The sequence below is a fragment of the Coloeus monedula genome (assembly GCF_965178545.1).
Source record: "Coloeus monedula genome assembly, chromosome: Z".
NCBI lineage: Eukaryota > Metazoa > Chordata > Aves > Passeriformes > Corvidae > Coloeus > Coloeus monedula.
In genome coordinates, this window is record NC_138822.1 from 41369576 (window position 1) to 41383210 (window position 13635).

General features: G+C 40.3%; 1 protein-coding gene across 1 annotated transcript in view; it reads right to left on the minus strand.

The window, feature by feature from the left end:
- The window catches only part of MLLT3 (MLLT3 super elongation complex subunit), a 119009-nt gene extending 106080 nt beyond the window's left edge, over positions 1-12929 (minus strand). Inside the window, exons 1-2 of the mRNA XM_082300862.1 lie at positions 12702-12929; positions 12076-12256 (exon numbers count right to left, since the gene is read on the minus strand). Of these exons, the coding sequence (XP_082156988.1) occupies positions 12076-12256; positions 12702-12713 (193 nt within the window). The 5' untranslated portion in view covers positions 12714-12929. The remainder of the gene's footprint in view (positions 1-12075; positions 12257-12701) is intronic.
- Between the last annotated feature and the right edge of the window lie 706 nt (positions 12930-13635).

Consider the following 13635-nt stretch of genomic DNA (forward strand, 5'->3'; position numbering starts at 1 on the left):
TGTGTGAAAGCAAAGAAAGGGGTGACAAATAATCATAACCCGTAAAGGGAAATGCAGAAACTGCCTAAATCTGCAGAGGAAGCAAAGATATGATCCTTCCCCCTATGGTACTGATACTGCCAGTAGCAAACTACAAATACATAGACATTCAACAATGACAGGAACCTGAGAATTTATATAAGTGTGCTTTACATTTCTATCAATATTATTTTTAATAGGGAAGGGTCTCCCCCTCATTTAAGCTGGGGATGCTGGTTCTTTCTGTACTGACATGATTTCTGATAAGCATGAAAAAATCTGAGAAAGGCAAGGGGACAACACCATAACCCCTTTAAACAACTCCAGGAAACTTTTGCCTCTTAACCTGGAATTTCAAAGAGATTCAACCGAACAAATTGAAGTCTCATTACTATATTTCTTCACATGAGAGAAACTTCCATATTGGCCAAAGAAAACACTATTTGAGTAATATAATTCACATTGGTGTAGACACACAAAAAATGCATAACATCTTAAAATTCCATGCTATTTAAGTGCCTGCTGCTTTTTGGTCGAAAGCTAAAAAATTTTTGCCAGTAATTCCTACTGTGCACAGGCACACATGAACGTAAATACACAGAGTCAATATTAAATCAGAATTATGGACTCTCTACTCTAGACTTGTATAAATGAGTACATGCATAATTTGTATAAATGAGGCACATGCACCCATGTGACATTTTTTCTCCTCACAGAATGAATTTGCAGGTTCTAGAGGTGCTACGGAAAATTAGCAACTTCCAAAACCACCAAATCACAAAAACAAAACAAAACAAAAAACCAACAATGACAATGTCATTCTAAATCCATCCTCTTAAGAATAAGTACCAATCTGGTGATCTCTGACAAATGGATCGGTCAATAAAGTGAATATCAAAAAAGGGAGAGTAACCTTTAAAATTTGGCCTTTCCTGATTAGAACCCACCTTCCATCCTTTTGTGGCACTTTTGAAAAAACATGCTTCTCATGATCATTTAGAATTTTCCCTAATTTTTATGAAGTCCACTCTTCTTAACTTTAGGAAGGAAAATGGCAAAAACCCTTTCAATCCCATACCTGGCCGTTGCTGGAGGCATTTTGCACACAGGTAGTGTATCCCTAATCTGCAGTTAAATCACTGGGTCCCCAATGGGCTGCCACACTGGTTTTGTGAAAACTGTTATAGAAGTGGTTTAGACACCAGCTATGTAACATTAATGTACAGTAAAACAGGCTGCATAAAAATGTATGAAAGAAAATAACTCTCTCCGGAGAGCAGGAAGAAGCCTTATCTTCACTGCCTGATTGCATGCCAGTCTAATACACCATTAATTTCCTTCAGTGTTTTTTATACAAAGACACAGATGCCAGTTTTCTTTATTTTAGAATAAAACTGTTCAGTAAAAGAATGTTCCAGAAATTTTTCTGAGTTTAGAATAAGTGATTGAAGTTTCAAGGCAAACAAATGGATCTAATCACTGCATTAGGTTCCAAAATCACTTATTGTTATAAGCTACAACAAAGCCTATAAAATTACAATATATGTAGACACATTTACAGATTGTGTGCTAGCTCTATATCTTAAAATAGTACATACATATCAAATGCTCATTAAACTGATTTCAAAAACCAGAGGTTAATTAAGATTTTAATCAAGAAAATATTGTTGTCTAGATCTAAGGACAGACTACAAAGGAAGGAACTTAAACCAAAAAGTAAAAATTTTCATTGTCTAGAATACACATATTGACAACCTCCCAGATCTAAGCTACGCCTAAACACAAATTGAAAAAAAACCACAAAAACAAACAAACAAAAACCCCCAAACAAACAAAAAAAACCCCACAACCAAAAAAAAAAAAAAAAAAAAACAAAAACCAAACACCCAAGCCACAATTTAAATATTCCATATTGAAACACAATAGCTACTTTTAACTGTATGCTTAAAATGTCAATCTACAAGCAGTGTATTAGCATTTCAACTAAAGTAAATTTCAGTTCAGGCATTAAGACAAAAATATAAGGAAATATCTCTGCAGTCCAAGATCAGTAATCTAATACAAATAAACTTTTGTTTCAATACCTGCAAGGTCTGCAGCAATTGTTTAACTTCGCCTCTATTAAATCAAAATTCAAGGAAGTAACCTAATGTAGATCTGCTTCATAGAAACCAATTTGTTTCTATTTAGTTTCCAGGCAACACCCACTAGAGGAGCAGCACTAGGATGGGATGGCAGTGCCTGCAGAAGCAGACATGTATTTTACTGACGGTGGCTGCCTTACTTGATTTACGTTCAAGGGCTGGTCTTGGTGTATTTGCACACAACTAGCAAAGACACTTAAAGAGCTTGGATGGAGTTGCTTCACAGTAATTGATATACAAATAACTTACAGCATTTTTCAGTCAGCTGTAACAACTTTTATTAAAAAAAATTACCCAGGGAAGATTTATACAGAGAATAATAAAAGCCAACATTGCTAGAAGAAAGGATACTAGGTAATTACAGAGACTGGTTGGAGAGTTATTACCTCCCCATATTTGCATAGAGAAGAGTTTAAGACCACAAGATAGGGAATACATTTGTGCTCTAGTTGCCTTAAGAAAGAGTCTCACACTAAGACCAACCCCAAAAAAAACAAAACTACAGCCTGAGAAGTCTTCCCGAAGTATCCCTATTCTTCAAATAGTAAGGATAATGCAAATGTATTGCTATATGGCCACTCCTATTAACCTAACTGTAATGAATTAATGAGTAGACTACAAGTTAAAGGTAGAATATTTTTTGTTGAAAAGACATCACAGCAATATTCTGCAGAAACAGGTTAAAACCTGGCACAACTGAAAGGGGCCAAAAAAAGCCTCACCAAATTTAAGTTGGGACCTTTTGTTTTAGAATATTTACTAGGTACAAGTGGAAGCATTTACAATACTCACAGAAGCCACACACTTAATTAAAAAACACTTCAGACACATTAGTGACAGCCAGGCAAGGAAATAACAACTTGAGTACCAAAAAGATTTAGTCTTAACAGTGCAGGAATTTTATTGCAGACAGGAGCAGACCTTTGCAGCTCTAAGAGACATAACCTTAATAGTAGCAACAACAAAACAGATTAGGAACCTTCACATATTACAGAGGAATTCTCAAGAACATTATCTTCTGATTTCTGTATTGCAAACATAGATTTCTTTGGAAATCTCTCAAGGAAAGACTAAACAAAGCAATACGTTTACAAAACATACCTTTTGGGGGTTTTTTAACTTTCAAAAAATATATTATGCTTTCTAAGTATTTTTCTTATCATATTCCTTGCTATTGCTCTTGCCAATGCCAGCTCATTATTTTTTAGATATCTGAAATTTACCTTTTGAGGACTTTTTTGTATAGTTAACTGACCTTGCCCAAAACTAGTTCAACTGCACTTCCATCCTCTTGTCAGCTACTAAGTTTAGGGAACAATTTACACAAATACTTTCCACATTCACTCTTCCAACACAACAAAACCCATCCACAGCCTTCCTCCCCATTTCTTAAAAATTCCAGATCCTATGCAGAGTTATCCACTGGCAGTATATGTTCACCTCTGTCTCCTTGTATGCCTGTCCATTGGGCCACTCGCTCGCGTGCTGCCTGTGCTGCACAGGAGCCAGGCTCTGGAATACAGCGCCTGCTGGGCCAGCACTCAGCAAAACAAAACCCCCAAGCCCTGCAAGACATGGACAGGGCAAGCAAGCGCACACTGCACACAGGACACGGACCCTACACAGCACCTCCTCTTACTAAGCATTCCTCTAGTGAAAGGCAAAAAGTGGATATTGGGTGCAAAGGGCTAGGCATTGGATCTGGCTAAAAAGAACTAATCTTACTATTCTGCTTATTAGCATCCATTTCTTTCCCCTAGCAAAAGCTTATGTCACAGAGACAAAACACAACACCACCTCAAACAAACATGCAATGGTGCACTATTCTTTTAAAAGTTAAAGGTTTTCAGCTTTTTATGTTTAGGGATATTTAAAAAAACACTTTTTTAGAACTATTTCAAAGCAATATTCATTAAGAACTTTTCACAGAAACAGGCTGGAGACTGTACACATTTCAATATACATTACTCTTTAACATAGTTTTGCTTTTCCTTGTAGCCATATTAAGTCATTTTACAACTTGAAGAGTGTCCAGAATTACAGTGTGCCCCCAGGCTGACCAAGAAGAAAAGAACTAACAAAACTTAAACAACAACAACAAAAAAAAAAAAAAAAAAAAAAAAAAACCACACAAAACAAAACAAAAAAAAAAAACCAACAAGTCAACAAAAAAAAAAAATTTAAAAAGCACAAAAATAAAAATCATCTGGCAGTATCCTAGCTAAAAATACCTACCCTTGGATATTACGACTGATTTGTGCAGCTCCATGTTCAGAGAGCATGCAAGATTTCAAGTTTAATCCACCTCTCTCTCCTGCTTTTCAGTAAAGCATGGTGCTAGTGCTGTGACGACACAAACTCCCACTGTGTAAATTGTTTTTACCAAGTTCTTCAATAAAATACTCCCTTGGAATTTTCATTATGTAAAATGAAATGTGCATATTTTTTGTTATTATAGAGCCTTGTACTGGATAACAAGAGGAATTAAAATTCCACTTAACCATTTAATACCTATCAATCAAAATTCTCCAAGAAAAATTCATTACGAGAAAGGCTGCTTTGAGTAATAGCAAACATTTTTGAACCTGCCATTTTTCCACACAGATGATGGAAAACAACTTGATTGCTGGCCTCTAGCCCACAATGTCAAGTAGTTCTGTTCCCACTGAATCTCCACATTATTCCTTCCTGGATTACTTGCCCTTTAAAATTTGCAGATGAAAGGTAAAATATTGTCTCCCTCTAAATACACATAGTCCTCAATGTCCCCTACAAGCCTACACCTATCTGTCAACCCCTATTTCAAGATGTATGTTATGTTCACATTACTACTATGTAGAATGAGCAAAACAACTAGTGTCTCACTGAATTGGGTGGAATTCTTCTGTACAAGCTTTAGAACACCACGTACAAATAGTAAATTTAGACTTATTGCAAACCACAGTATATCACAGGAATCATCAGCAAAATCAATCCACATCACACTGCTCATTCAGTTCTGCTCTTGTTTTGCTTTGTTATGTATAATTCACTTTGTCATTGTAACCATTTGAAAATAGAAACACCTATGCTGGTATTTACCTTTACGAACAAGATGCCCTATGAAAAATACATTCATCCTACTGTGTATAGTCATACATTGTTTTACATAGAATTATGGACAAGTCACTGAAGTCATACAATTGCAATTTGTATGCATCGGCTGCTCAGAATATGTCTGAATTGCATTTAAAAGAAATTACATTTGATCTTTTAGATGACGTTACAGCTGTCAAGACCTCTGTTACTAGAGTGTGCACAAATTTTAAACTCAAACTCATACGGCACCACTGGGCTCATCCAGGGAGCTCAGAGAAACAAACCTGTACTCCTCTAGAAAGCCAGAGTCAGTGCAGTAGTTTGGCACAGGATGAACTGTGTGATACAGCCCATATTTGGCAAGCAAGGGAGAGAGTTAAGCCAAAGATACTGATAGGAAACTCTCTGATGACATACATATATAGATTAAATTTTAAAATCAATTCCCACACGGATATTTAAGTAAGCATACAATATTTTATATACTAGTCTATTCTTCCAGCCCCTTATATACTAAAAGGCACATCAAAAATGCAAAAATCCCACAAAAAGCAAACAACATATTGAATTACAAGCAAACTGTTTTATGACAAGATGAGAAATCATAATTTTCATACAAACATATACAAGTGATAGAATTTGACTCTTCCTTTGCCTTCATATATGCCTATCAATCACTTCCAGGAAGGGAAGAAACAGGATGATCACCTATCAACTAAATTCTGCTGTTTAAAATTGCAGATATTCGTCACAATAATCTCACAAAAATTCATGTAGTCAAAATTCAGCAGCCTATGGACCTAATTCTGGATTAAACATTTATAAATTAACTGTGTTTTCCCCAGCTATTGCAAGCATCATCAAAAGGCTTTACATTCAGGTTGCCCCTATCAAATTGTCTTTTTTATAGATTCTACCAGAACAAAGGACAGATGAATCCCCTTCAACATTTCTCCCCAAAACTTGAATGAAAAATTACAAAAAACCCTAAAACCAATCTCAAACCAAACACAAAAAAAACCCAATCCTAACCATACTGCACAACGTTGTTACAAGAATAGCCTTCATACTTAAACAGTACCACAAAAATATAGTAACAAATCTATGTCCAACATTTTACAACTTACTAAATCTTAACTGACATAATTATGCCTGCAGTTCACATTGCCTAACCTGTAATTGCAAAAAATACATGGTTTAAACATTTCTGACACATTTATTTTTCTAAGGATAAAAACTCCACAGATGCAAATAGAGTCACAACAGTAAATACTGAACAACACAGTTGTTTTCATTTTCTCAAATATATGCTAACAAATTTAACTATCTCCAGTTTTAATACTGAGGTATCTTCTCCCTCATCTTACTAAAAAAAAATGTGATAAATTTGATCTTATACAGAGTAATCTGGTTTTCTCTAATTCAAGCAAATATTATTCCACAGCTATCCAAAAATCTTTTGTATGACAGCCCTGAAACTACACTTCCTGCCATCTAAAATCTAGAGGAGTTACAATCAGCGAATATTAATACTGTAGCTTTAGTAAGAAGTAACTAGAGTTTCTTAAAACTAAAAATACTGTTTCAGCAACTAAACGCTATACAAATTTACCCTAATGTGAAATAAATAACCAAGGTTAATCCTTTAAAACTTAGGAGAGTCAGAATTGATTGGCAGTTTCTGACAGAAATCAGCATTTGCCCTTGCAGAAACATGGGAGAAGAAACCTGCAGAAACTTGCAGGGAGAAGAAATGTAAATAGAAGTAGCACCCTTCCCATGCAGGGAAATGAAAAAAGCACACACTGAACACATAAATCACAAAATTAAACCACATAAACTGTGCAAATAGACTTGAAAAGGTTTCTGACACTGGAAGATGTAGCAGAGCTATTATTTCCCTTTTTTTTCCACACAGTTTACTTCTGAATAAAGCTGAAATACTGGCTTTGAATGTGATTATTTTTTGAGCCATATCAGCGAGGGGAAATTATTTATTGCAAATCTGGTTTCCTGTACACATAGTATCTTAAAATCAAAGCCACCAAGTATTTACTGATGTCACTCGTGTCAATATAAAACGTGATAGCTTCCTTATATTCAAATTCTTTTCACTTTCTTTTAAGTCTGTGAAATGCCCTTTTGATTTGCATCTGGCTGAATTAGAAAGTTCACCTAAAACCACATGTATTCTTGAAGCCATTCACCTTTCTATTCAGTAGTAGCAAAATTAAATCTCAAGTTTCCTGTTAAACAAATGAAGTTCTTCACTAGATATCAGTCATTTCATGTGACCATTTTGCAACTAAGAGCAACAACTGCCCTAAAAGATGCAGTATCAAACCCGTATCTGTTAGATGGATGAAGAAGAAATTCCTGTGTGCCTATCATACTTAGATAGTTAGGCTCAGGCAAATTTAGGAGAGGAAAAAAGCAAAGAAAACGGACCTAAAACTAATATAAGTTCTTACAAGTATAGCTAAATATTCTACTGAAATACATAGCACAAAACTGGTTGCCTGTTTAGTGATCTTGATGGTCTGCCAGGACTAACTGGTATGAAAGGAAAACTTCAGTCATCTGGGAATAATCTGCTTGTGAGTCCCTATCCTCACACCACTCAGTTCACTAAAATTAATTGAGGTAAGACTCTCGTTGACTTTAAATGGAGCACAAAAAGATTTTTTTTAACAGTTAAAAATCATGGAAAGGAAAAACTATTAAGCAAGAACAGCAAAAGGCATCTTTTACAGTAGCTAAATATATTTCAAACTGTTATGATTCATTAAAATCTCATTCTGCACTAACAGACAACCTTAATGAAAACAACCAATGCTGGAAATGTGAACTTTCTAGAAGACTATTACAGTTGGTCCTTCCTGTAGAAGCTTTACTTCCACCACTTTGCCATATCACTGTAAAACTTACTGAATTAAGTGATGCACTAAGCAGCATTGCTCTCAGCTCCACAGAGAAAAGTAACATCTCCCACTTTTGAAGTTACAACATTCCAGTCACCAAACCAACATTTTCACATTTACTAAGCCATTAGCACAGAAGTACTGCCCACCCTTTTTTTTTTTTCTTTAATAGGACAAGTTTAGTTTGTCAAAATGTACTGCTGATTAACAAATTTAACTACTTGGAACACACTAGTTCCAATACTGTTTTTGAGGTGTGCTTATGGGTCATCAAAAGATACGTTTCCTTATCCAACTGAAAACCTGTAAGAGAAAGAGTAAGTCAGGCAACTGTTGAAGAGCATCAGCATTTGTTAGGCAAGAAGAAAATATTTCTACATTGCCTAGTATCCATACAATTAACAAGACATTATGATGCAAGAACAACAGCTCCTCTTATGGAGGCAGTGTAGCAGTGGATCAAAACTAACCACAATCTGGTGACACACCTTGTTTCACAGACATGCTTTAAAATACTTCACTTCTACACACAGGACTGTTTTCTTCACATGAATAATGGAAGGTAAGTAGCACATGCTTTGAAATAAAGGTAGAATCTTAAAAATTCTCTGTACCTTCTCTTAATCAATTTACATCAGCATCACAGACAAGATCTGCAAACAGCAGCATTTGTGACTGCATGATGATCCTAGCGAGCTTTTGTCTAGCAAATGCTACTCAAAATTGAGTCTGGGCATGACTCTACTCTCTTTAATGTGACAAGCAGTCTGCTTTCTACCCCCCCCCCATGAAACTACTCATGGAAATCAGACAGCAGGAGCAGGCCATTAAATGGGATGAAGTAAAAAGAACCAATCACTGCACACTCCTGTATGCTCCACCATGCAAGGATAAACTTAGGCACTCAGTCATCGTAAGGCAAACAGAAAGCAATAAAACCACTGCCAAGCTCAGGATTTTAAGGTGAGACAGACTGAAAGATGAAGAATACTATTTTATTAGATCACTCAAGCTTATCTACACTTTGTCCCCTGTTAGTCACCATCACCCTTCCATCGTACCAATACACACAAATCAACCTGCTCTGCACTCCAGTGACTGACCACCACTCCTAGCTACGTTGCCACCTTAAAACTAATGCAGCTTTGGGATATAGGACCCTGCTTGCTCTGTAGCAACTATTAGCAGAACAAACACTTGGACACACCTTTGCAAACTCACTGCCAACATCTAGTATTTCCAAAATTTCTAGCATAAACAGATAAGCAAAGCCACAGTTGTAGCTGGCAAACTGACAGTTTATCCAGCTATTCTCATAAATTTGCTAAGCAAATGACCTGGCAATAATTTATCTCCCTTGCCTCCCTTGGTAGCTGGAATTACTGCACCCCTAATAAAAAGGGATCTAGCAACAGAAATACTTTATGAGCTAATAACACCTGTGTTAGCTTGTTGATTTATTATTTTCAAGCTGATCCATGAGCTGTACAGATAGACCTAATGAACTAAAATTTTTCCTAACAAGCATACATCTTAGAGCAGCCACTCTTATCATGAATGCAGAGATAAAAAGAACACTTATCAGACACCTAGGTGTTATTATGGCTAGCAGTTTACCAGTACTTGCTTTTGATTAATATTCTACACCTAATTTCAGCATGCTAAACCCATGGCTCAGGAGAAATTTGCAAAATTACCAAGTATCTCCAAGTGGTAAATTTTTCTATGCTAAAATAATAAAGAATGTAACTGCAGACAAAGTGATGGAAAACAGGTAGTTTGACTAACACTTCAAACATGCATATAGTTCCTACTAAATATGCAACACTTGAGGTATCAAACCAAACTAGCAGCACTGATTTACAGAGACCAAAAAAACACCTTAGAATACTTCTGCCAAAAATTTTAACAATATTTTTAAATTCGAAAGACAAACTGCTCCCATTTACAAGGCACACGCTTCCACTACCCTTTTAAACACTTTTGAACAGCACAAAACATTCTAGGTAATTCGTATGTGGATCATTCCCCCAATGTGATTTCAAGGACCTGAAATTTCTTCAGCATCAGTAGTTTTAGGAGGCTAAGCAAAGCCCAGAAGTGAATGGAATGCCTACCATATCCAAGTTATAATCTGTTGAATGAGACTGGCTGCAGAGTTCTCCTACAATCCAAGGCATATGCTAGAACTGTACAAGTCCTCTCCCAGCATATATAAAAAGGCATCCTTCCCAGCAGCTGCCACATCATGAAAATGATGCATACAAACAAAACCCCAAAATAAACACTTTAAAACAATGACTTAAATGACTGTATAACTGAACTCAGCAGCTGGAGAAACAAAGCAAGTAGCAAATGATGTATCCCTCACTTGTAGAAGTCCTGGACTATACTCTTATCAGCAAGCTCCACATCACACCTAGCAACAAATTTGGGCAGCAGACTAATGTTCCTGGAGGCCAGACAGAAATTAAATAAATATAGCAGATAATAAAAGCAGAGAGGACCACCACCAACCCCTATGCAGACCAGGCTTCTAGGATTAAGCATATTTTCTACCACTGATTTCATACAATACATCATCTAATTCATTGAATATGGATAATACTATCACAGCTATTTAGGCTACTTAGACCTGCTCTCAGGAGTTTTTCTGCCAAACTGTTTAGATTGATTTAAAGTCATGGTTTTTTGCGCAAGAAATAGAAGAAAGCAGGAGGAAGACCTGCCAGGGCAAGCTGGGCAATTTAATTCAACAGTAATACTGCAGTATTTCATACAATTCACTGAAAACTGTTTGTGTAGTACTGCACTGATTTACAACAGATCTAAAAAATATACTGACTCTATGAAAATAAAGAGGAATTAATAGCATGTACTTCAGAAGATAAACTCTGGAGCATGAAATACTCTAATTCTTACGCTCTGAGTGTAAGAAAGTATTCTAGAAAAAACACAGCCACTGACATAAAAAAAGTCACAGCTTGGTATTTCCAACTGAGAAATATTAACTCAAACTGTATGTTTTTACCCTACCACAAAACAAAGCTTTTTTATCTCAACATTGAAAATTTTTGTCTTTTGCTCCGTGAACATTCATTTTATCCCCACCTAGTTCCAAGCAGACAGTATTTATGATGATGCTGTTCTAAGGAACCGGAGAAGTACTAGATGCCAGTAAAGATTACAGATCAAATGAAAGACAACTCCTAAGCATTGTGTCTTTATAGATAAATAAACCTGCTCACTTCTTTTATTTGTACTGTTACCTCAACCAATCCCACTAAAATAATTAAGACAAGCAAAGCTCGGGAAATAAATCTGAAAACAAAAGGCTTCTTACATGTCTCCCAACCAAACTTGTCTGGGTACATATGCACCACGCATACACACCTTTTGAGACCCTTTTATGTACTGATGAAAAGATGAAGCCCAGGAGATGAACAAGCAGGGTGTTGAGGGAGTCCAAACACAAGTACCAAAATCGGAACAGGAATACATGTACAGGCATCCCTATTCCATTCATACAGGACATTAGGAGAAAACAACACTAGCCAGAAGAAAGTAACACGTGGGCAAAGATCGCCAGTGAGGACCTACGCTGCGACAGAAGCTATCTCCGTGCCACCCACAACCAAGAGACCAGAAGAAGTCGGGACCCACACCCACGGCTGGACCAAGCTCTGCGACCACGGGCAACCGCGAGTGGACATCCCGCAGCAGCAAGTGCGTGACGGGGCAGAGAGGAGCCCCTCCCGACCCCTTTCAGCCCTACAAGCGGCGGGAGAAGAGCCCCGGCAGCCCACCACGGCGCTGGAGGCCGCTTTTGTTCTCCACCGAGACGGGCACAGACCCATCGCCTGCGCCCGCTCCGGGCCGCCTCCAAGCGCTCATCCCACGGGAGACCCCATTACCTCTTTTCGGCCTGGGGAAGCTCTCGTGCAGGTGAAAGATGACTTTCTCCACAAAGTGCTGAATGTTGCTGTGCTCAGGCCCTCTGACAAACACCATCCAGTCGTGGGTGAAGCCCTCTACGGTGGGCTTCTTCCTGACCTGGGCTCGGTGTCCCAGCTCCAGCTTCACCTGGACGGCACACTGCGGGGGAAGAGGCGGGGAGCGGCCGGTGAGCGCCCCAACAAGCGAAGATGGGGCGGGCGGCCGGGGGGAACCGGCCCCATCGCGGGCGGTACGGAGACGCACGGACACAGCGATACCATAAACACGGCAAAAAGGATTTGGTAGGGGGAGAGCTGGCAAAACCAGCAAGGCACCGCTGCAACAACAAAAAAAACGACCCCACGGGCGAGGGCGCAGAACAGCTCTCGGTGCCACCGGGAGAGCGCGGGGAGGCGACCCAGGGTTCGCTGTCAGGAACGCTCCGTCCTGCCCTCGGCGCCTCCGCGCTCGCTGCCCGCGCGACGCCGCCGGGAGCAGCGGAGGCAGGGAAAGCCGCACGCAAAGAGAAATTCCCGGTCACGCCAACCCTTTCCCGGTGGCTACGGGCAGCGCGGGCCGGAGGAGACCCGCGGTACTCACTCACCGAGCCGGCCATGCCTGGGGCGCCGGTTCTGCCGGGGCGCTCGCTGCCGTCCCCCACCCCCACCGCGCAGCCCTAATTCATGAGGACGTGGAGGAGATGGCGGGCGCGCAGAGAAGCGGCGAGCGGGCGGCAGGCATCCTCTGTTTCGCTGCTCGGGCCGGCTGCGGCGGCGGCTGCCGGCTCTGGCTCGCGGCTCCGGCTCCCCGCGCTCCCGCTGCCCGCGCTCCCGCTCCTCGCCCGCAGCAGCCCCAGCGCTCGCCCCAGCCCCGCCGGCCAGCGCAGCGCCCACCGCGCATGCGCTCCGTACGCCTGACTGACACCGAGCCAGGGGCACAGTAGTAAGTGCCGGGGGCGGCACCGGCGCGACGCGATAGCCAATGGCGTGCGAGCTCCTCCGCTGGCCCCGCCCCGCCCCGCCCCGCCCCGCCCGCCCTTAAAGTAACAGGTTGCGGCCCCGGCCGGCGCCCGCGGCGGCGCCACGCGCCAGCCCCGGGCCGGCCCCGCTGACTGCGCTGCCCGCACCGCGCACCGCCGCCACTCGCGCAGCGGCACCAACAAACGCCTCCGAAAGGCCCCCGATCAACCCCCTTGCGAAAACAAAGAGAGGAGGACAGGACGGGAATGCCCGACCTGCACAGGGATGGCAGGTGGCGATGGGCACACCGCAGGCAGGAAATAACAAACGGGATTCTTTAACTCATGTTGGTAGCACCAGCTGCTATTTTTACCTGTAAGAGGTTGAGAGTCTCTTAAAACACGGTTACTCCCTCAAACGTCTCTGTATCTCCTCCCTACTATAGGAGATAACGTGGGGATTCCTGCCACGGCAATACGCCACTGAGGAGCTGAAGTGATTTACTGTGAATGTCTAAGTCACGGTGCTGACGTTCGTGAGATTACTGTTTTTCAACAGCCATAAAATTGTCAAAAATTG